Source organism: Garra rufa, chromosome 13 (genome assembly GCF_049309525.1).
Source record: "Garra rufa chromosome 13, GarRuf1.0, whole genome shotgun sequence".
NCBI classification, from domain to species: domain Eukaryota; kingdom Metazoa; phylum Chordata; class Actinopteri; order Cypriniformes; family Cyprinidae; genus Garra; species Garra rufa.
Window position 1 is genome coordinate 1433120 of NC_133373.1, and position 25776 is coordinate 1458895.

Sequence of the window (25776 nt, forward strand, 5' to 3'; positions counted from 1 at the left end):
TCACAGATGAATAGAAATATCAATATCTTCACTGTTACTTTTGGTCAATTTAATGTGTCCTTAATGAATAAAAGCATTAATTTCTTTTGAAATTAAATCATGAGCTTAGACTCTCAGTAGTGTGTGTGAGTGTGAGTGTGATGTTCAATGTTTACATGTATGTTTTGACCCATTAGCTGCTCCTACACACGCTCAGGTCACACATGTGTGTTAGAGGAGGATGATGATGATGATGTCACACATACTTTCTCTTTCTCCCAGTGCGTTTGCTGTAGTTCTGGTTGTGTGCTTTCGTCAGTGGTTTTCCCCTGGCCGATGGTCAGCTGGACGTCTCTTCTGTGTGTTGTAACAGCTGTGAAACTCCCAGAAATCCCTCAGTTCTTCTCTTTCAGCCCATCTTAAGGGGAACGTTGTGCTCATGAGCGTCCTGATGAACCTCAGATATGTATTTGTGTGTGTGATTGACTCAAGCACACGTGTGCAGTAGGGCTGCTCGATTTTGGCAAAAATCATAATCACCATTATTTTGGTCAATATTGTTATCATGATTATTTAACATGATTATGACTGGGTCCAAAACTTTTTATATTAGTGATTCATTTAAAGATAGCAAAAGAGCGGAAAGCCGAAATCGAAACTTAATTGCACAGCCCTAGTGTGCAGTAGATCTGATTTAGGAGAGTGCTGGACAGTGTTGTTTTTGACAACCATCTTAGATTTAGTCTTAGTCTTTTGGACTAAAATGCTTATTAGTTTTAGTCCAAATTTAGTCGACGAAAAGTCAAAAAGGTTTTAGACTAGTTTTAGTCAAAAAAAGGGGGAAAAAGTAGTCTTTTAACAAATTATTGTAGGTCAGTAAGTATTTTGCTGTTGGGTAGTGTCACTTATAAGTTGTGAAAATAGCAGATCTATAGTTCAATACAATGTGAGCTTCCGGATCGACTATTTTCACCAATAATTACAATAATGAAGGAATGGTTTTAGACATAAAAGACATATTTGAAACACACCCATAGGTCCTCTCGCCGTTTGCGACCACCCATCATGGTTAATTGTCTGTCTGTCTGAGTGACAACAATGTGACGTGTTGAGCGTTGTGCGCTGCACACCAGGTGGTGGGAGTAACCAAACATGGATAGAATGCTAAAACGGCTTGCCATACTAGTATGGCAAAGAGTATTTAATGCTAATACGGCTTGCCATAGCGGCAGATACTTTTTAGGTTTTGATTGGCATGCACAATAAGCAGAAATGTCATGCATTTTAAACGTCTGACGGACCACCCACTAACATTTTCGTCTATTCTCGTCTCGTCAACGAAAACTCACACACGTCTCGTCATGTTTTAGTTATCAACGAGCCGTTTTTACCTCGTCATCCTCTCGTTATCGTCATGAAAAAAGTGGCGTCAACGAAATGATTTCGTCATCGTTGACGCAAACAACACTGGTGCTGGAGTGAAAATATGTCTGTAAGGGACTGAAATACAGTGTGTTCAATGGACAGGAGTCTGGATCTGTTGTTTACAAACATACTGAAACAAAAACTTCCTAAAAACATTGTAGATTGTCATGTGATTTAGGATCTTTCTGTGCTTTCTTCCATGTGACATTAATTATGATGCTCATCCTGACTCAAGTCTCTACTGACATTCTAGTGTTGAATAAGTGGCCCAAGACAGGATCTCCAGATGTTTTTCACACACTGACCTGCAGAATAGTGTGTCATGTTTTGAATGTGGAGGATGTGAGTTATTGGCTGGTTTGAGTGTTGCTGATGTCATCGAGCTGGCAGCTGATTGGTCTGTCAGCAGCTGCTGATGTTCCTGCAGTGAATCATGGGTCGTCTCAGGAACGCTGCGTTGAGGGTGTTTGTTCAGCTTGTGTTGTGTGTCAGTGGAGCTCAGACAGACACATACACATATACACACTCACTCAGTAGTGTGTTTGCTCATGGTGGGGTTTGACGGCTCACTTTATTCAACATGAAAGAGTGTTTTGATGCTTTTCATTCTTCACTGATTCTCTGGCTCTCACAGTCTCAGACTCCGCCACTTGATGATGGGTATTATTTTTTATTTTTTTTCATGGCATTGGAGTTTTTAGACACACTGTCTGCTCTCAGAAATAATAAACATTGTTTTTTTTAAAGTGCTACTGCACCTTAATAAACATGCTAAATGTTTCTCAGTGCTGATAATGTTTTAAAATAAATTCTTTAATTCTGTTTTAATGGTTAAAATAAATAATCAAATAAAATATTAATTAAAAAATGACTAATTTAAATAATGAACAATTTTACAATTTGTTAAAAGTAAAAAATATATATATTTCTATATCTATATCTATCCATCTATCCATCTATCCATCTCTCTATCTCTCTATCTCTCTCTCTCTATCTCTATCTCTCTCTCTCTCTCTATCTCTCTCTCTCTATCTCTCTCTCTATCTCTCTGTATCTCTCTCTCTGTATCTCTCTCTCTATCTCTCTCTCTATCTCTCTCTATCTCTCTCTCTATCTCTCTCTCTATCTATCTCTCTATATAACCCATTTTATTTTCCAGTTTTATTTTTCACAAATTTTGTTTTCCATTTTAATTTTTCTAGAGTCCATATAATTGTTTATTTTAAATTAAATTATCAAAAAGTATTTAATCCATTGAGTTCATAAAACTTTAACAGTTTAATCATTTCTTAGCACTTTAACAATTATAGGGTCTTTTTCTTTTTCATCAAACTAAATTCTGCATAACAGATTTATTGTTTAATTAAAAGAAAAGGCTGAAGCCCTCATTCACACAGAGACACACAGAACAGCCAGACTTTATAACAAATAGCAGTGTTTTTGAGATTTAATATTCACAGTCGCTAGTTCATATCATCATGACATTCCATGCTGTATTGTGAATTCCATTCTTATGACCGGATTCCCTTTGTGTTTTCTGTATTGTGGAAATCATAGGGCCATACTCATACAGCCACATTTTTGCAGACACATCCAATAATAACACAGCTGTGTCAGATGCATTTTAATAATCATAACAATTAGACAACAAGGATCTGGAAATAAGCATTTGTTTCTAAAATGGTGATTCTTCAGTATTAGCTGATATGTTTTTCTTGTTGGGCTGATAGATGTCAGATGATTACTTTTTTATTTTAAGTTTCTTATGCTCATTAAAGTTCCATTGATTTGATCAAAGTAAAATTATGAAATATTAAACAAAAACTTTTATTTTTAAATGGTTTATTTCTGTGATGCAAAGCTGAATTTCATCAGTCATTCTAATATACTGATTTATTACTTTTATTATCAATGTTGGAAACTGATGTGCTGCTTAATATATATATATATTAACTTTTTCAGGATTATTTGATGAATAAAAAGTTAAAAAGAATAGCATTTATTCAAAATAGAAATCTTTTCTAAACATTTTCTAACAGAAGTCTTTACTTTTACTTTTTTTAAATCTTTTTTTTTTGAACAATTTTTTAAATTTAACACATCCCTGCTGAAAAAAATAATTTCTTTCAAAGAGAGAATGAAAGAAAAAATGTATACTAACCCCAAACTTTGAACAAGGTGTTTATTGTTACAAAAAGTAAAAAAATAAATAAAAATATTAAGCAGCACAACTGTTTCCAACACTGATAATAAATCAGTATATTGGAATGATTTCTGAAGGATCATGTGACACTGAATACTGGAGTAATGATGCTGAAAATTCAGCTTTGCATCTCAGGAATAAAATATATTTTAAAGTATATTAAAATAGAAAACCACTATTTTAAATTGCATTAACATTTCACAATATTACTGGTTTTTTTCTGTATTTTTAATCAAATAAACAGCCTTGATGAGCAGAAAAGTCCTTTTGAGCGGCAGTGTATATGAAAATATTACAGCATTTGATTTATTATTAGTAACTGAGAGGCAAATGCTATAATACTACTAGTATTTGTAGTTCAGTTCAGAGAATGCTCTGAGTCCAAGTGTGTTTTCAGGAGTTTTTGTCCCTGAGGAGGACTCATGTGGTGTTTTTGTGTCTGTTAGTGTGCCGGGCGTGATGACGACAGAGGTGGGATCAGAGACAGACGTAAAGAAGGAACCGGAGAAGGTTCCTGAAGTTCAGCAGCAGACTGAGTCTCAGCAGACAGACCAGCCTGACAAAGCCGCTGACAGCGCCGACCAGCCCTCCTCGGCCAGTGCCGACCAACCACAGGTAGAGCTGACATGACTCATCTGCATACTGTGCTCCGATTGGCTGTTTAGAGAACATAAATTGATATCAGTTCAGATTCAGGTCACATTGTATTTCTAATAAATACTGTATTAGAGCATCACAATTTGATTTGGATTTGATTCTCACACTTGCCATTTTATTCAGTTTCTGTCTTGATTTAAATTTATTATCATTTCATTAAGATACATTGGCAATCAGGTACTGTACAAGTCAGTTTTTTCAAGGAAAGTGTCTTGGAATTGACCATATGCCATCTTTTCTCTACACAATCAATTCACAATTGAAGAAAAGTTTTGTTTGTCTAAGAGGACCAAACGTCCATGTAAACCGTTTCAAAAATGTCAAATGCCAGTTTAAAAAAAATACGCGAGTAAATCGGCTAAATGTGTGCGAGTCATTGCTATGATTGACAGCAATAACCAGATTAAACATTTGACAAGCTGATGTCAAAAAAAGAGCTGTGCATTAAATGATTCAGACTAAATTCAGAGTAACAAAACTACAGCAGTAACAAGTTTGTGTTGAGTAAATATAGGCTATTTAATAGCTTTTACACTTCAAGATATTCAAGTTATTAAATTATATAAAATATTTAAAATTCATATTGAGTGCATTAATTAATTATTATACCATTAATATTTAACTTATTGAATTTGTAGTGAACTATATATAAGTATTTAAATAATTCACCCTTATAGGCTGTTTGTGTCTGAGCTTATTTATTTTAATGACTTTCTGCTCTTGCTATACTATATACTTAAGTGCGGTAAAACTGCTACAAGTTATTATACTAGTAATTTCATAATAGATCAGAAAGCAATTCGTGAAAAAAAAAAACAAGAGAGTTGAAATGGTAGCTGCAGCCGATGATTGATCCTCTGCTGCCATCTTCTGGTTATATGGGTCATTTCATGTCATTTTAATCTTAAAAAGATGTTGTTTTCCGTGAAAATACTTTTTTGAATGAAAAGTGAGTCTTTGAAGTTTATTTTTTGAAAAACAATAAAGGCTTTAAAATATTACAAGATTTTAAAAATGCATTCATGACTATGACGGCAAGTTACTGATGATCAAGAATACAATTAAGAACTAACGTTAGCCTAAATGCGTCATGATAGTGTTTAGCTGTCAGCATTTAAATGCACAACTATGCAGGTACTCTCCTGGGATTTAAATTATATATTGTTAAATAATATGAAACTGAATGTTCATGCTGCTATCATTATTTATGATGTTGCAGTTATTATTTTTCTCAGTTTCTGAGCAGTAGAGGAGTCTCAAGAGTGTATATATAGCACACATAAAATGAGCTTCAGCGGAAGTTCACGAGCTGCTTATCATTATGCAGAAGTTCTATAGAACGCTCTGTGCTTATGGTCAATTTTGCTGCTTTAAGAATCAATTAAACTCTAGAATTGTGCATGTTTCCTCCTGAGCAGGAGGAGAGCCAGAGCGCAGAGGCGAAGAGCGATCCGGAAGAGTCTGCGTCTCCTGAGCCCAGCAGTCCTCCTGCTGCCGGCGGCCAGAAGAAAGACAAGGGCATCTCCCGCTTCCTGCCTCCATGGCTTAAACGACAGAAATCACTGAGCCAAGACAAGCCAGAGAGCACAGCGCCGGCCAAGCAGGAGAGCGTGGAGGCCGTGAAAGAGGAGCACGAGGAGGCGAGCCAGCCGAAAGAGGAGACGGACGGAGGAGGCGCAGCGACCGCGAGCACAGAGCAGACGGAGGAGGTGAAAGAGGTGAAGGAGGTGAGAGAGGAGAGCAGAGCAGAGGAGGTGCAGGTGGAGGAGAAGGAGAAAGAGGAGGAGAAGTCTATCGGCAGTGCTGACACACAGGTGAGAGAAACATGGATGAGTATGTCTGTGTATATACACTACCAGCGCTTAATCATTTCTATTTTTTCTAAAGAAATCAATGCTTGCTTTTATTCATCAAGGATGCATTAAATTGATCAAAAGTTACAGTAAAGACAAATTCTATTGCAAATAAATGTTGTTCTTCTGAGCTTTTTGTTCATTAAAGAGTCCCAGAAAACAAATGTATCACCGTTTCCATAAAAATATTGGTCTGCACAACTGTTTTCAACATTGGTAATAGTCAGAAATGTTTCTTGAACAGCAGCAGATCAGCATATTAGAATGATTTCTGAAGGATCATGTGACACTGAAGGCTAGAGTTATTATGCTGAAAATTCACAGGAATCAATTACATTTTAAAATATATTCACATAGAAAACTATTTTAAATTGTAATATTTCACTGTTTTACTATATTTTTGATCAAATAAATGCAGCCTTGGTGAGCAGAAGAGATGTTAAAGAATCTTACCAACCCCAAACTTTTAAAAGCTAGTATACGCTTGAATGAATCACTTGATTAAACTTGGGAGAGACATTTGTCTAAATCATGGACTGAATCAGTCAGATGAACTGGATCAAGTGTGTTCATTAATTTTAATCACTCTCACTTTTTAGATGCAGATAACTTTTTGTATGTGATCCTGGACACAAAGTCAGCCATAAATTTTTACATTAAGATTTTTATATAATCTGACAGCTTATAAATAGGCTTTCCATTGATGTATGGTTTGTTAGGATAGGACAATATTTGGCCAAGATACAACTATTTGAGAATCTGGAATCTGAGGGTGCAAATAAATTTAAACACTGAGAAAGTCGCCTTTAAAGTTTTTCAAATGAAGTTCTGTGCAATGCATATTACTAATCAAAAATTAAGTTTTGATATATTTATGGGATGAAATTTACAAAATATCTTAATGGAACATGGTCTTTGCTTGATATCCTAATGGTTTTTGGCATAAAAGAAAAATCAATCATTTTGACCCATACAATGTATTTTTGGCTATTGCTACAAAAATACCTCTGCGCAACTTAAGACTTTTGAGATGCTTTTGTGGTCCAGGGTCACATATGTCAAAATGCTAAATTATATTAAAAGTATATTAATTTAAACAATTTTTAACAATATTTTATTTTTAACAATACTTGCAGCTCAGATGATAATACCTGACATTGACTGGATTATTTAAACAATTATATTCCTTTTATCTTTGAAAACATGGATGCATTATGATCAAGCAATGTCATATTTTCATAATGTTTTAATTAAAATCAATAATTATCATCCTGATGTGCATGCAGTGCTCGTTTGCAGGGGATGAATTCAAGGTAAACAGCTCAGTGCTCTGTACACTTTCTCATAAAGGGTTTTGTTTGAACAGATGCAGTGTGGTGATGCTCTGTGTGTGTCGTCACACCCTTAACCCCAGTCAGCTCACCTGATTCAGCTTCAACTCTCCATTCAACTAGATACACACTGAGAAGTGATTGTAAATATGTCATCATATACAGTCAAGCCCAAAATTATTCATACCCCTGGCAAATTATGACTCAGTTACTTTTATTCAACAAGTTTTTTTTTTTTTTTTATTAGAAATGACACAGACGACTCCCAGAAGATAATAAGACGATGTACAAGAGGCATCATTGTGGAAAAAATGATTGTGACATGTCCAAAATTATTCATACCCTTCTCAATAATCAATAGAAAAGCCTTTATTGGCGATTACAGCAATCAAACGCTTCCTATAATTGCTGACCATCTTTTTGCATGTCTCCACTGGTATTTTTGCCCATTCATCAGGGGTATGAATAATTTCGGGCTTGACTGTATATTTAAAGCTCTTCCTTCCATATGCAGGAGGGTTGAACTCTTGCAAGTGATGATAGGTCATAGGTATTGTGTAAAATATTTAATATACTTTTTATGAAGTATTTAGTATTTATGCAAAAGTATTAGAACTTACATTTTAAAAATAGTATCGAATATCAGTATTTTCCAAGGTATCGTACATATCGTATGCACACAGGCCAGACTGCTGCAGTCCTGAGACACACCAGAGCTCGTCATTCAGATCGTTCAAGCATCGTAACCTCAGATAAACCTGCAATCTGTAATCCAGATCAGACGCCGAACACGGCGTAGGACTCCAGACGCGCTCGTGCCATCAGAATAAACGCTTCCTCACGCCACACGCCTCAGCCAAACACCATCAGTCATCTGTCTGCTCCTTCAGCATCCGCCCAGTGACTTCATCCAGCAGCCATCCGCTCCGCTGGAAAACACCAGAGCTCGCGAGTGTTTGTGTTAACCCAAAGGGTGTGTGTTTGTGTGTCCGCAGCCTGTGCGAGAGGAGAAAGAGGGCGAATCGGAGGTAAAGGAGAGCGAGGAGCAGAAGGAGCAAGAGGAGGAGAAGACAGAGGAAGAGCAAGTGATCCAGCAGGAGACGAGTGTGCTGTCAGCACTCAAACTCAACAAGAAGATGAAGATGGTGGTGTGTCACGTGACCCTGCTGGACGGCAGCCAGTTCTCTTGCGAGGTGGAGGTAAGACATATTCGACTGTGCACAGCAGCAGCATGATAAAGTCATTCTGCCTCACAGAAAATAAGCTAGTTAGACTTGCATGAGTTTGACTCCATTTCCTGTCCTAACTCATGTTTGTGGTCTGATTGTGATCAGCCTGTCTGTGTTTTACTGCTGTTTATTTTATGATAATTCAGGATGACAATAATCCTGCTGTGTAGATGACGATATGTGTGTGTTGGTTGGATTTGTGTCTATATATAGTGTGATAATCAGCGCAGGTGAGATCTGACACGCACACCTCTCTATAACTACATCTGTCAGCAGGGTAAATGCGCTCACTGTGAATGAAGGCCTTTTGTGCTGTGTGTCGTGTCACCAGAAACATACTGATGTGTTTCTCATGCATGTATCAAAGTTTGGAAAAGTATGGAATTTGATTTTAATAATTTCAAGGTCTGCGAAAAGTATGGAAAAAAGAAAGAGTATGGAATAGGGGTGTGTGATATTGACAAAAAAAGAATATCTCGATATTAACGATAATGAGAATTAGACGATATTTCGCTGGGTGTGCTAAAGGCTATTGTAAGAATAGATAAAAGTTGTTTTTATGCATTCAAATAGTTAGACATGCTAAAACACAGAATTTGGTAACAATAAAACATAAGGTGAGAAAAAAAATCATAGGGCCTTAAACATATAATTTTTTTTAAACTTTTAAAAAATGATGTTAAATTGCATAAGTGTCATGATAATTATTTAGACATGCTTTTTGATTTATACAATTTAATTTAACTATTAAAAACAAGTTCAGAAAAATCGAAACGGGAGAAAACTGAATCCGGAAAAAAAAAAAAAAAAAAAAAATTTCATAGGGCCATAATGATACTAAAATAACAGTAGTATGTTATGGCTCATACTCAATAATGATGGACATTTCCTACTTCCTCTTTCATAATAACTGTTAATGTGCAAACTCACCAAGATGAAAGGCTTTGAGATTTGCATGCGTGTAGAACAAGCATTTTGAGTGGTATTGAGTGGATTCCTAAACTAAACTAACCTAAACGCCTCTGATTGGTCATGCATTCATGTTACATTCATGTCTGCGATTGGCTGCAAGACTCAACACTTTAAAAACACACAAACACACAATGCATATGTGCCTTTACACAGCGCCAGTTGTCTTTACACAACACAAATACACACAGGACCATTTGAAAACATAATGTTTATAAAATGTATAATTATTACACATTAAAAAAAATCAATGATTGTATATTAGAATAATATCAAATGTATATTAAATGGTATGTAAAGAAAGTGTTAAAGACGTGCGCTCTGTGAACTGTGGGTAGCGAAATTCAATTTTAAATCTAATATGCAAAATGGCAATGTATTTCTGTATTTAAATTTTCATTTTCCTGTACATATGTGCAACATTTAGTGAAAATGAAAATTCAATTAAACAATTTACATTTGCCTTTTCCTGCACTAGTTTTAAAATGCAAATCAAAAACATATCTTAACACTGTATGAGTTGCAAAATGAAAATGTATCATGCAAATTGATTAGATGTTTTACATGTCCAAGCACAAACTGTAGCAAAATTATCATTTAAATGCAGTTTTTCCTAAATGCTTTTAGACTTACGGATAGGATATTAGGAATTGCATTTTCATCACAGTATTGTTTGATAATTGTAGCAAAATGCAATAAAATGTCTTTTTTTTTTATGCATTGACACTACATTATAAGATGTTTCAGTTGCATTTTCATTAAAAACCGTGATGAATGTAGTTTAAGTCAATGTGGATTTGAAAATGCATTCTGAGATGATCACCACGCCCCTGACCTGTCAATCATTACATCAAGGCGGGGCTTGGCAACAAGACTCACAATAGGTCAATATTCCCCGGTAACCAAATATCTCACCGTTTACACTCTGATTGATGCACATAAGCAAACAAACAGTGCAAATCTACACTTGTTTCCCGTGCATATTACATTTCAAATAAAATTTTGCTACCCATATGCTTCACATGTAATTACAGTAAATGTAATCGTCCAAACCAGGAGAAACTCTAGTCTGATGCTGAAGTGAAAAGCAGTGCAGGTGTGTTGGGATGTGATGGGCTGCGCTCTCATTCCCGGCCGCTCTTTGAGCTCTCAACAGCCTGGGCTTTGTCCCGTCACCGGAAAGTGCTGAGGCATCGCTAAGCGCTATTGTCCTGGTGTATTCATGCACGAGACGGTTGCATATTTGCTCAGAGATGAGCGCCACTGTCTCCGGGTCGCCCGGACGCATAAGCCACAGCTTCACACAAAGCATTCCAGACGTGACGCTTTATGGGGACGGTGGGGACAATGAGGGCACTCAGCTCCGATGAACAAGCCCACATGGATGTTGGGAGAAACACCGCCGCTTCATCTGTACTTGTGTGTTTCTGTCCTGATAGCAGGAGGGATTTGTGTCTCTGATAGATGATTGACAGGAGCTCTCAGCCAATCAGAGCGCAGTGACCTATATAAGAGCAGGATGCATGTGCCATTATGTTTTAAATTCTGTAAGTGCAGAGATCCTGTCGCTGCGTGTGTTTCGTGGAAGCAGAATTCGGATGTTAGGAAGTGTTTCAAAGCGGTGCTTTATATTGAATAACATGAGGCCTCAGCTGTGTTTGACGCTAATGCTTCAGGACGTTCATTCACAATCACTCTGCGGTTTCTCCTGTACGTCACTGATCCCATGTAAACCCTGCTCAAACATCTCCATAACTTTACAATCACATTTATTCATGCTATTATTGAGTCTGCAGTTAGATTTCCTTCTTTTGTTCTCATTCATCATCTTTCTTTCATCAGGTTCTTTTAGGCTTTGATTGTCATTCATTCGCTCTCTCAGATCCATTGGTTTCTTTTCTTTTCTTAGAGATTCTTCTCATTCATGTCTCTTGGAGCATGTGATCTTGTTGCTGCTGGGCATTTGCTTTTAATAATCCAACACATCATTCACTATGAAGTGTGCAGTGCTGTACATGACTAACAACAGCACACACAGCTCCTCCCTAATACATGACTGCATGATTCTTGAAGTCTACTGTATCAGATTCGATGGGCAGATTTCTAAGGCCTCTAAATGATCAACATGATCTAAACCTGTCACACTCATTCTATTTCATGCCTACTGAGTTTCTTATCAAGTAAAACAGGGTTCGTACAAGGTGCTTACAGTGTATTAGACTTTTTTGAAATTTAAAAACCCTTGAAAATAGCAATATTCCTGAAAAGGTACTTGAAGAGTGCTTGAATTATTGAAAGACAGTGCATCTATGAAATAAGTGTTTAATTTTGTCGTTGTACACATTTTTTCACGCAAAGTTCATGTAATTAAAAAAAAAAATCATACCTTTTTCGCTTTTTTCAGTTAATGTCAGAAAACAATCAAACAGATGAACTAAATTAATTGAGTCATTTATGCTGGAACCCCTCTGATTGATTTAAACTTGTGACTTTGATCATTCGTTTCGAGCGATTCACTTGCAGAAACCAGGTCAAATTGAAAGAGTCATTCATTTTCGAATTTCAACTTCACTTCGAAGCACTCCAATCAAATTTGTTTCAGATCGGGACTTCAAATCATGTATCACAAATCATTTGATTTAGATTGGAACTTTGCACATTGCGAATCATTTAATTCAGTTTGGGACTTCGGAGCACATATCACAAATCATTTGGTTTGGAACAGAACGGGTTTGTGAATTATTTGGCGAATTGAATGATTTAAATCAAATGATTCATGATGCATGATTTGAAGTACCAATCTAAATCAGATTGAATTTAGATCTAAACTTTGGAGTGTGGAGTGTGAGTCATTTGAGTTAGATTGGAACAGGTTTATGAATCATTTAGAGCATTGAATGATTCAAATCAAATGATTTGTGGTTTGAAGTCCGGATTTAAATCACATCATATTTGGATCAAAACTTCAGAGCGTGAATCATTTGATTTAAATCAGAACTTTGGAGCAGGTTCGCAAATAGTTTGCTTCAGAGTGCGGATCACCAATCATTTGATTTAGATCAGGTCTTTGGTGTGAGTTTGTGAATCATTTGTTTCAGAACAAATCAATAAATAAATACAGAGCAGTTAAAAATACAAAAAAAAAAAGATAAAGAATATACACAAACACAAATATAAAAAAAAAAATGTTTTTACTATAGTAAAAGTGTGTATACTTTGTAATTCTTCACATTATTTTAGCCATTTTTTATTAGTATATTTTTATCTATTTCTCATTGTTTAGAATTTGAAATGGAAGATAAGTGATAAGTGAGATCTCTAGGAATTTTGGAATTTTATTTCACAGTATCTGTACGAACCCAGGTAAAAGCTCTTGTAGTGTAATTGTACACCACCTTCGGCTGGTGCTCCACATGTCTTTTTGCTTTTAAAACTTGATTTTTATCAAGTAGATGTAAGAATAACATGATCAATATTTCCAGATGAACACGTGCTCAACCGAAGCAACTTGTCTTTACTTAATTCTCATGAATCATTTTGTAGAAAAATCAGTTAGTCCCAAATCTAAGCATCAGGATCTTTTGAGGAATGTTTGTTTGTTCACCTCTCAATCATTAAATTGCATTGTATTTACAGACTAAGCATTTAGATAGAACTGACAGCTTAGTTTACACAATGACTCACCAAGAAAAACATTTTGACATCATTATTTGCAAATTTGACTGTTTAGTGCACATGCTTCCAAACTGAGTTTTTATTCTCCCCTAGAGTGTAGTCAGACATCTCCTGCACTTTATTTCCATGTTCATCCATATATCCTCATCATCCTGGTTGTCAAAGTTTAATGGCCAACCACACTTTACTGTGTTGAAATCATTACCACAGTCACTTCCTTTACTCTAGATCAGGATCATCTGACATTGATGCTCTCCTCATGTGTGTGTGTTGTATGGCAAGCCGTTTTAGCCTAAAATATACTAAGTGTTACTCGTTGCAATTGCATTTTTACTAGTAACAATTCAATTAGGGAGCTCTATAATATAATTCCTACTAGTAACAATTCCAATTAGAGAGCTCTACAACTGAATTCTTACTAGTAACAATTAAAGTTAGAGAGCTCTCTAAATCAATATTTACTAGCAATTATTCCAATTAGAGAGCTCTCTAAATCAGTTTTTACTAGTAACAATTCAGATTAGAGAGTTCTCTAATTTAATTATTGATCGTAAAAATGCAATTACAGAGCTCTATAAATCAATTTTTACTAGTAAAAAAAACACATTAAAGATATGTTTAATTGCAGAGCTCCATAATTGAATTAAAGAGCTCTCTAATTCAGTTCTTACTAGTTAAAACTGGTAACAGTTATAACAGTTATAACAGTTAAAAATTAGAGAGCTCTTCAATTGGAATTACAACTAGTAAAAATGTATTTAGAGAGCTCTCTAATTGTAATTCTTTCTAGTAAAAATTATGCTGTAGAGCTCTGTAATTTAAAATGAATAGAAGTCAATGGAGACATATGACTAGTAAAAATGAATTTGTAGAGCTCTCTAATTGGAATTGTTACTAGTAAGAATTAAATTAGAAATCTCTGTAATTGGAATTGTTACTAGTAAGAATTGAATTATAGAGCTGTCTAATTGTAACTGTAACTAGTAAAAATTGATTTAGAGATCTTTAATTGGCATTGTTACTAGTAGGAATTGAATTATAGAGCTCTCTAATTGAATTGTTACTAGTAAAAATGCAATTACGACGAGTAACACACAGTATATTTTAGGCTAAAATGGCTTGCCATAGTGTTGAGCAACCGGTTGACAGATTCTGGTTTGTTGTGCTCAGAGCCGTTGTGCCGACACCATGGACGCCCGTCTCCACCCGTGAGCACCTGTGGCTTTCTGTGACCATCAACACGTTATCATCAGAGAGCCGTGATGTGTGTGAGACGCTAGTGTGTGTTTACTCTCGCCGTTCACCTAATGCACTTTCTCTAATGCAGGAACAGCCACTATTGATCCACCGCAAACTGAAATCCATTAGCTGTGTGGAAGCAGCATCTGTAGCGTTTACGGAGCGTAACGGCTGATCACTCATCAGTAAATCTGCTGCGAGTGAACGCTGGGATTAGTTTGTGTAATTGCATCCATAACAGCAGCTTATGGTGTTTTGTGTGTAATGTTATAACCAGACCGATTAAGACGCTCTCTGTGTTTTTGTTTATGTGCGTGTAGTTGATATGAGACTTGCGCTGACACCTGGCATGGATGCAGCATCAGATGTTGCTGTCAGCCATTTCTAATTTATTCCATAAGCAGAAGTGTCTGACGACAGGGAGTTTATGGAGATAAAGTCTGATTTCAGACCGCTTCATGTTGAAGAAATGAAAAACAAACCCTGCTCTTTTGTATTCAAAACTGTCACTGAAAACAAACTGGAAACACAACAATCAAATCATAAAGCAGTCATAATATTCATGTAAACATACTCTCTGAGTCTTAAAGATACAGTAAGCACAAATGGCATCTTTTTTCAGACTGCTTTATGTTGAATCAACAGCTAAAGGATCTTATAAGGTCTGAGGCGAATCATTTTAAATAATAGTGTTGCACTAAAAATAATCCTTATCTGTCAGTTTGACTGACATGTTTGTAAAAGACAACAGATCCTAAACTCTCATAGTCTATTTTCCCAGTTTAATGAACACATGCTACAAATAATTCACTGGAATACAATAAAAGTTTTTTTATTTTCTTCCCAAAAACTCATTCAATTGTTTTTTTCTGATCCCAGTGTTACTGCAATGTAAAACCAGAGAAGTACTGTTTGTAATTTGTCAAAATGACATCAATCTTCAATATAAAGATGGAACATTTTTCATTCACAACATACGTGGGCCTTTCTACAGAATTGGTGCAAACTGCTGTCCCACAACTAAAAACACATTTAAAACCATTTAATCTAAATCTTAGATGTTTACTAAGATCGTTCTACTCTCTTTTGAAACCCACAATACTATTTTAAATATCAGTAAGCTTAATGCATATAAAATCATCATTCAGTGGTTACTTTCAGTTGGGAGGTGGCTGCCCCGAACCCTAACCCCTAAATTTCTACTTATGAATTATGAATTTCTACTTTTTTCAGTTTTTTTTTTAATATCTTTTTGATTTTTTAAGTTTTTTTTTCTTTACAGTTATGCAATTTTTTTGTATTTTAATGTTTTAGTAGTGTTTTAGCATCAGAGTTAAAATTCTGTAATGTAATGATGTCGCTACCAAAACATTACTGTCACTACTAAAAGTCAAAGTCAACTTTATTGTCAGTTCTGCTACATGTACTGGACATACAGAGAATTGAAATTGCGTTACTCTCAGACCCATGGTGCATACAAGTAACATTAAATACAAAAAGTAACATTAAGTACAAAAAGTAACATTAAATACAAAAAGTGGCATTAAATACAAAAAGTAACATTAAGTACAAAAAGTAACATTAAATATAAAAAGTAACATTAAATACAAAAAGTAACATTAAGTACAAAAAGTAACATTAAATACAAAAGGTAGAATTTAAAAAATACGAATAAAAACAATTAAACACATAATATATAAAAATGAAAAATACAATATACAAGTAAGGGCACACTTACTTTACCATGCAAACAATATAGTGCAAAATTTTCGTACGACTGAAATGGAATGTTTTGTTAAAAATAAAGTATACTGAATTATCAGCTAAGATGTTATGATAGTTTTTGGTTCAGTCTGTATATTCAAACTAATGAATCCTTAGGTTTGAAATCAGTATGATCAACATTTTGCTTTTTACATAGAAAAATAGGATTCAAAATACAACAAATCTCATAAATTACACTTGAATTATTGTTGAAATTGTTATTATTGATTTTATCTCTGAAAACATCTTTAATAAAACAAAGTATTTACAAAGAAGAATATAACCCTTCCTATTAAATGATATCTTACTGTTTCGGTAGTGACACATTTAATGAAAGGGCAAATATTCCAAAACTTTCTGAAAATGCAATATGAGAATTAACTGCGCAGTTACTCGAAATGTGTACCGTGGGTATTATACAATTTGCATACATACGAAATTTGTGGAAAAATACTTTTAAAAACATTTCCAAATCTGACTTCAAACTAATTGTGTAGAATGACCCATATATGTTACATAATACGGTCTAATATAGCATAAATATTACTACAGTAAAATGTAATATTGTTGTGAAAAGACTTGTTTGAGCATCATGAGGCATAGGACAGAGGTGGATGGATAACTACTTTAAAGATTTTTGGTGCAAGAAACCTTGACTGGTTAAAAACTATGCATAAGCATTTGAAAAGGGTGGTCTGGAGCAAGACGATGAATGCAGCGCTGTTCTCTGTCTTCAGATGTTCCTCAGTGACTAATGCTGGAAGCTCCTGGTGTCTGAAGAGGAGCTCTCTGAGAACGAGATCCAAGCAGCCTCTCATTCCTCAAGAGTCACACACAAACACACACATCAACCGACTGTCTGCTGGTGTCCAGCGGCTCCAATAGGCTCTTTATGACCACGCGTCTGTGTGTGACGCTTCAGAACGACTCTGAGACTCCACACAGTCACCGTTCAGACTCAGTCCAGTGCCAGCGCAGGCTTTTACAGGAATACTTGAAATACCAGCCAAAAATGACACTTCTGTCCTCATTTACTCACAGTCCTATTGTTGCAACCCTGATTGTCCTCCTTCCATGGAATTTATAAGAAAAACAAAGTCCCACTGTTTTTTTTTTTTTTTTTTGTGAAAGTCTATGATCATGTCCAGTGTTGTTTTGGAACCCATTTAGTTCAGGGCTTGAAATGAACTTTTTTACCCCAAAAAAACCAATGATTTTTAAGGAGCACCACAACTGCCAACTGAGCAGAACAGCCATGCATTTCTTTTTAGTAATGCACCAATCTTGATTCTTCATGGCTGGTTCTGATTGTCGATGCTTCACAAGCAAATGGGCTGATTTTAAAAAGGCTTTTTAAAAATATTTATTTTGCACCTTAAGCAAGAGACAAGAATGAATGAAAATATGAGTACATGAACAAGATGTTTATTTTGTGTTTTACAGGTAGAGCCGTTTAAATTGGAGGCAACCATTGCATTTTTAAACAATCTACTGTAGAAATGACAAAAAAAACAACAACACAGTTCTTTCTTAGTCATATTAAGTCCAAACAATAAACACAGCCATAATCAAAGTAAGCTGCTCTCTCAATAGAATGATCTGTGCTTGATTTGTTGGTGTATGTCTGTGCTGTAAGTCACATCTTTCACATCTTTCCTTTTCCTCATTGTCTCTCCAGAAACGGGCGAAAGGCCAGTACCTGTTTTTTCAAGTCTGCGAGCACCTGAATCTGATGGAGAAGGATTACTTTGGCCTGAACTTTAAAGACAACGCTGAGCAGAGGGTGAGTTCTCTCATCAGACAACGTCATATGACTACTGTCACACATTAGCTGAAAAAAAGGCATCTGCGAGATGCAGGCCAGAAACATAAATGAATGCTATCATAACCGTAGTCTCTATGATTCATGCACTCTATTAAAATTATGCTCTGGGAGGAACAGAGACAGGTTTACATGGTTGATAAGTGGTGTATCCTGTGTGATCGCATGGTCACTAGATGTCCTCCAGAACACTGACACCAAACAGTGTTACTGATGTGCTGATACCCAGGGCTTGACATTAACATATAAATTGAAGTTTATAACAGAGCTTGACATTAATGCTTGTCTGGGACAAGTTTTTTTTGTTGAAGGGGCAAGTGAAAGAGAATTTTATTTGCATGACTTGACAACTAATCTGATTAAAACATCTAATTAGAGAAGCAACGAAATTTAGGCGAGAACACTGCATAAAATGCTTTTCTTAGATTTTTTTTTTTTGTCTTGTTTCCAGCCAAAATATCTAAAAATTCTTAATTCAAGAAGGAAAAAACAAGTCAAAATTAAGTGCGTTTTTGCTTGAAACAAACAAAATAATCTGCCAGTATAGGGTAAAATAAGATTTTTTTTTTTTTAACACTGGCTTTTTGGTTTTCATAGTGTTTTTTTTTTTTTTCAAACTAGTGGAAAGAAAACACTGTTAACTGTTTCTTTTATAGCACTTTATCTATTTGTGTCAATAGATTTCAGTTACAATGCATATTTTTAACGGCCGTTTTCTCAAAATTAGTTTTTTTTTCTCCTACACTGAGCTATAAATCTCCACTTCAGTAGCACTTACACACACCAAACCTTACAGTTTTATTCCTGTCTGTATCCTGAAGGTTTTTACAGAGGAATTTGTTCATATATAATTTGCATGATTTTATAAATTTTTATTCTCCCGAAAAACTGTAAGAAATACATAGTTTTCTGCCTTTTATTATCTATTTTTTTCTGAATTATGGAGTGACAAAATGAGAAACCCAAAATTCCCTCTGTAAAAACATTTGACTCTAATATGTCAAAAAAATAATAATAATAAGAATACTGAAACTGACTTCATCCAGTGTTTAGATTTTTGTACCAGAAATGAGTGCATATTTCATTAAATAATACCTCATTTGCATACTTAAACATTTGCAATTAACAATGTAATCAACTGAGTAAGTAAGGTGATAACTATTAGTTAATTTTTTTTTACCCTATTCACCTGCAATGTCTTGCCTTAAACAGGAAAAAAGGGTCTGGAGATCAGTTTAAATGACTTTAGTTAACTTTAACCACTAGCCACAGTGGCTGGTGAGCAAATAAGTTAATGTCAGTCCCTGCTGAGATCAAACCCAAGACTGTGCTGTGATCAGTGGCACATCAGTCATTTTATTGCTGTTGGTTCTGAAACATGAAGTTGATGCTAAAAGCATGTGTGTTTACTTTTGAGGTGCATCATGGGATTGACTAGGCATGTTGTGTTCTAGTTCTGTTATCAATCATTCAGTGCAAATGATTGAGCCACTAATCGAAGCCTTGTGCTTCAGACATTTTTGTAGGGCCCTATGAAATCTGTTTATCTTTCCTTAATTCTGTTTTGTTTTGTTTTTTCCTTAAATTTCAGTAGTGTTTTCTGGTTTAAGTTGTAATGGTTTAACTAGGTTTTAATAATCAAATCTTTTTTAATCAATTCAGTTCATAACACTTTAATTACTTTTACATTTATTAACATTTTAATCATAAATACCAATGTTTGAGGACTGCATGATGGGTGAAACGCCGTTCGACTGACTCGTCTGTGTTTCTGTGTTGCAGTGCTGGCTGGACCCGACCAAGGAAATCAAGCGGCAGATCCGCAGTACGTGCTTTCTCTTTCTCTCATGTGGTGGTCTGGGTGGGTTCGTGATATTCTCAGTGTGACGGACTCTCTGGCTCTGTTGTCCTCGCACACATCTGCAGTTTGAATAGCTGTAATTATCAGAGCGCTGGAATGACGCACACAGGGTGGAGTGAGGGCAGATTCCTCTTTCACACCACACAAACACAATCAAACCATCAACAAAACACTGATGCCTGCTGTCAGCGGATTGATTCACGATTCTAATGTCTCATCTTCAGAATGACATGTCTGTGTACAACACATGCAGAACTCCTGACAGCAAACAGCAGAGCAGCCTTAAAGGAGAAGTTCACTTTCAGAACAAAAATGCACAGATAATGTAATGTCTTTCTTTCTTCAGTCGTAACGAAATAGTTTTTTAGGAAACATTATAGGACGTTTCTCCATATAGTGGACTTCTATGGTGCCCCGAGTTTGAACTTCCAAAATGCAGTTTAAATGCAGGGCTCTAAATGATCCCAGCCAAGGAAGAAGGGTCTTATCTAGTGAAAAAAATACAATTTATATACTTTTTAACCTCAAAATGTTTTTTTTTTCTGGTTCAAGACAGTTAGGGTATGTCCAAAAACTCCCGTCTTAATTTCTCTCTCAACTTCAAAAATCATTTCAAAATCGTCCTACATCGCTGCAGAAGTACTGACACATGCAAAGAAGATCAAACAGCCCTCAACAAAAAAGTTAAAACAGCGATGTAGGGCGATTTTGAAGTTGAGGGAGAAAATTAGATGGGAGTTTTTTTGACATTCCCTAACTGTCTTGAACTGGAAAAAAAAATAGGCTGAGCTAGACAAGATGAGCGTTTTAGGTTTAAGAAGTATGTAAATTGTAATTAGAAATAAATAAATAATCAATTGTTTCGACTGGGATCATTTAAAGCCCTTTGAAGCTGCATTTTGGAAGCTCAAACTCTGGGGCACCATAGAAGTCCACTATATGGAGAGAAATCCTGAAACACTTTACGACTGAAGAAGGAAAGACATGAACATCTTGGATGACAAGGGGGTTGTGTAAATTATCTGTATTTTTTTGTTATGGAAGTGAACTTCTCTTTTAAAGCCTTTAACCCTGTGAAGCCTGACATTATTTTTTAATAAGATTTAAATGATCCAGACATATAATGCAGTGCAGTCCAATGGCGATTGAGAGATGAGCAAATAAACGTTCCTCAAAAGATCCTGATGATCAGATTTAAAACTCACAGATTTTTCTACAAAAAGATTGATGGAGAATCAAATTAAAGCCAAGCTGCTTCAGTCCAGTAAGTGTTCATCTGGGAATATTACTACAGTTATTCTTACATTTACTTGATCAAAAAGACACAAGCACCAGCTGAAGTTTGACATTTGTACAATTAACCCTTTAACTGTGACTCCCATTTTTGAACAGAGATGAGCAAATTAAGAATTGAAGCTTAAATTTTTATAATTCATGAACAAAAACATTTTGTAATATGACTTTGATCATTTTGTACATTTTTATGTTAATGCAATGCCTGATTTGAAAATGGCTTTCAAAGGATGAATTTTGAAATTTTAAGTTTTCAACTGATATATAATTTCTTCTGATTTCTAATGTGTGAAAGGGCAAAAGGCAACGAGAAAGTCTGTGACAAAGATTAGATCTCCAGTTAGGAAGTAGTTTTTTGAGGTGCACTCTTGTCATAAATCTATTATTTTTCCTACATAATTTGTAACACAAAAAACATCAAATATCTATTTATGAGACCTTTCCAATGATGTATAGTTTGTCATGATTAGATTAGGATTTATTTATAAAATGAAGTAAACTTGGGCGTCCCACAGAGTGAACGGTGACAGTTAAGGGGTTAAGACCTTTTACTTAAAGTCTAAACTATCAGTAGCTTCAAAGGGTTAACATCTGGTTTTATAGCACTCTTCTGTGGGAGAATAAGTGAGTGTGTGCGGAACACTTCCTGTTCACTATGAAGTGTGCCATTGTTTGACATGCAGTCAGGTGCTGTATATGTGACACACACAGACAAACACAGGTGAAGCAGATGTCTTATCTGCTGTTATGACTCAGTCTCTGCGTCTGTAGAGCGTCTGGAGGAGAGCTGAAAATAGAAAAACAGGACAGACTGAGAGAGAGAGCAGCTCTCCTTCTGAAGGACACATCTATAAAAATGGCAGCTGTGTCCTCGTTTCCACAGACTCTCACTAAAAGAATGAGGTTGACTGCTGTGCTGCGTCCTGACCTCTGACCCCCACATCAGTGCACAGCGGCAATGACCTGAGCTAAAGTTCAGCGCATCAGCTGGCCAGCATACATGAGTTCATTCACTCGTTTGGCCATATGTTTTATGTCTGTATAATAAGTGAGCTCATGGATTATGTTCACCTCGTTTCCTTCCACCGGCCCAACAGGGAGCGACCAGTATTTCAGACATCTGACTTCTGGATGGTTGTTGTCTCATTCGTAATACTGTAGAATTAGTTAGTGCTGTCATTCAGATCAGTGTACAGTGCTTTGGTTCATCAGCTCCAGATCAGTCATTACAGAATGATTCACCAGAGAAATGAGATTTGTTTTTAGTGAGAACTGAATGAGGAAAATGTCTGAAATGTGAACGGGAACCACTGCTTTAGAGCCAATAACAAAGCAGCATTCACAAGTGATTCATGTTTGATCATAACGTAATCGCTGACTAATGATCTTACTGGGAAACCGCCTGAATGTACAATAGATGGGAGTGTGATGAGCGACGAATGATGAGTAAAACCATAAAAAACAACTATTTTATCACTTCAAATTAAATAAATGTTAACTAAAAAAAAAACTAGTTGCAACTTGCAAACACATCATTTTCATGTGACCCTGAACCAAAACAACAGTTTTAAGTAGCATGGGCATATTTGTAACGATAGCCAAAAATACATTGTATGGGCCTAAATCATTGCCAAAAATCATTAGGATATTAAGTAAAGATCGTGTTCCATGAAGATGTTTTGTAAATTTACTGTAAATATATCAAAACTTAATTTTTGATTAGTAATATGCATTGCTTGGAACTTAATCTGGACAACTTTAATGGTGATTTTCTCAATATTTGGATTTTTTTGCACCCTCAGATTCCTGATTATCAAATAGTTGCATCTCGGCCGAATATTATTGTTTTCTAACAAACCATACATCAATGGAAAGCTTATTTATTTAGCTTTTCATGGTATATATATTAATTTAAAAAAAATTAAATTAAAAACCCTTTACCCTTATCACATTTAGTTTAACTTGATGTATTAATATAAATTAAAATGTATAAATATATATATGAAATCCTTGAAAGTTTGTCAATCTGAAAGAAAAATTCCAAGGCCCTGGGAAACTTTTGAAAATAAACATACATAGATGCAGGTCCTTGAAAGTGCTTGAATTTATTTTGTACGAGACGCTTTCAGGGAGAAAATCCATATTATTTCCTCCAGTCCACTAATGCATACTAGCTAACTTGATTTACGTTAGTTACACGCATTTATGCATTACGTTACATGTTTCCCCTTTGCAAAAATAGGCTGAGGTTCTTATAAAATGCATTTTTTGCATAGTTGTGTTTGACGCATGAAAATTGTAACAATGTATCTTACAAGGTAACACAATGTAACCTTGCTCTCACTTGAAATGTTACAATAAGTCCTTGAATTTGAGGGTATTGAACCTGGAAATTGCTTGAATTCGAAAAAACTAAAACTGAAATTAAATTTAATAAAAGCTATAGAGACATTATAAAAAAAACAAAAAAAAACAGCATCAACAAAAACACATGAAATCACTTAATCTTTCAAATTAAAATGAAAACAAAATATAATAAGAAACAAATTCAGAATAATAATATAAATTACAATAGTCTAAATACTAAAACATGCACATGAAATCATATTGCAGTCAATTTTTTTTTATTTTTCGCAAGCTCAGTTTACATTTGCTAAACATTTTGCCCCAATGTCTTCATCATCTTTCTCATCTGTCTGTCTAGTGTTGCTTCATTTCTCTGATGAATTTCTTTCAGTCATGGTTAGATATCAGCATGGACTGGCTGTGTGACACAATCTCACCGTCCTCAAAAACTACAAAACTACACAAGTCAGAAAATCTAGCCATGCAGCATAAACTACCTTCATCCTAGCATTCAGTTATATTTTGTATTCGCATGCTGTGAATTACTGGCTGCCAAAAGCATCAACCACTGCCATCTAGAAACCAAACTCTCAAACAAAATAGACAATCTGTTTTTCAAAAGAAATCAAGCCAATCTGAACCCATTTCATTTTGACTTGATCTCTGATAAAGAGCTGCTGATCCAGAGCATGTCAAGATTGTCTCATGATTATTGTGGCCCATTTCAACCTTTTAAACATTGATTTCTGGATGATGAACGACTGTTGACTGACTGATGGACTGAACAGACATCAGCACTTCATCAGAATCACTGCCTGCCCCTTCACCCTACAGCTTTACGGCACATCTGTTGTGGAAGTACTGCTTGTATTTCTGGCCTTTATTGAAAAACAAGTGCAAAAGAAGCACTTACCTATGCATTCACTCACTTGTTCTAATTAAAGAAGTTGGCAGATGGACTGAACTGGAGGAAGTGATGTTCTGCTGTGATTTTCTCTCCTGTTTAACCAACTCTCATTCTGGTTCTCTCTCTGTTTTTTGCATCAGACTCTCAGTGGCAGTTTGGGTTCAGTGTGAAGTTTTACCCTCCGGACCCGTCCCAGCTGACTGAGGACATAACCAGGTACAGAAATCTCCTGCAGACATCTGCTTGCGTGTTTGCTTGTTCATCTGTTCACTCTGAAAGGCTGCAGGTGCCAATAGGATAGCAGTGGGAGTGTGGCTTCTCATCGTTTCTCTCCTCATCTCTGCAGGTATCTGCTGTGCCTTCAGCTGAGGCAGGACATCGCGTCGGGCCGGTTGCCGTGTTCGTTCGTCACACACGCTCTGCTGGGCTCCTACACGCTGCAGGCGGAACTCGGTGACCACGACCCCGAGGAGCACCGTCTGGACTACATCTCAGACTTCCAGTTCGCACCGAATCAGACCAAGGAGCTGGAGGAGAAGGTGGTGGAGCTGCACAAGTCCCACAGGTCTGACAACAAGACATCCTTGAATTATTACTCTAGTTCTAGAAGAACATTTTCTGATCATTTACTCACCCCCATGTCATCCAAGATATTCATGTCTTTCTTTTTCAGTTGTGAAGAAATATTTTTTGGAGGAAAACATTCCAGGATTTTTCAACATATAGTGGACTTTAATGGTGCCCAGCCGATCGAAGGTTGAAAATGCAGTTTCAATGCAGCTTCAAAGGGCTGTAAACAATCCCAGATGAGGAATAAGGGTCTTATCCAGCAAAACGATTGGTTATTTACAAAAAAAATTAAATGTATATATTTTTAACCTCCAACTTCAAAATCGCCCTACATTGCTGTTTTACCTTTTTTTTGTAAAGGGCGTTTGACCTTCTTTGCACGTTCACTTTGTAAACACTGGGTCTGTACTTATGCAGCGATGTAGGGCGATTTTGAAGTTGGAGGAGACAATTAGATGGGGTTTTTCAGCATACCCTAACTGTCTTGAACCGGAATACACAAGCATTTAAAGCAAGTTAAAAAGTATAGTTAAAAGTATATAATTGTATTTTTTTTTTAAATAACAAATTATTTCACTAGATAAGACCCTTATTCTTCGGCTGGAATCATTTAGAGCCCTTTGAAGCTGCACTGAAATGCATTTTTAACCTTC

The 25776-nt window shown here is 35.8% G+C and overlaps 1 protein-coding gene across 15 annotated transcripts in view; it reads left to right on the forward strand.

Moving 5' to 3' along the window:
* Positions 1–25776, forward strand: part of epb41l2 (erythrocyte membrane protein band 4.1 like 2) — a 93311-nt gene that overhangs the window by 23258 nt on the left and 44277 nt on the right. For all 15 annotated transcript variants that reach the window (XM_073816899.1, XM_073816902.1, XM_073816912.1 and 12 more), the window contains exons 2-8: positions 4054–4222; positions 5683–6078; positions 8444–8647; positions 18003–18107; positions 19929–19971; positions 24694–24769; positions 24900–25118. In XM_073816899.1, the coding sequence (XP_073673000.1) occupies positions 4067–4222; positions 5683–6078; positions 8444–8647; positions 18003–18107; positions 19929–19971; positions 24694–24769; positions 24900–25118 (1199 nt within the window). In that variant the 5' untranslated portion in view covers positions 4054–4066. The remainder of the gene's footprint in view (positions 1–4053; positions 4223–5682; positions 6079–8443; positions 8648–18002; positions 18108–19928; positions 19972–24693; positions 24770–24899; positions 25119–25776) is intronic.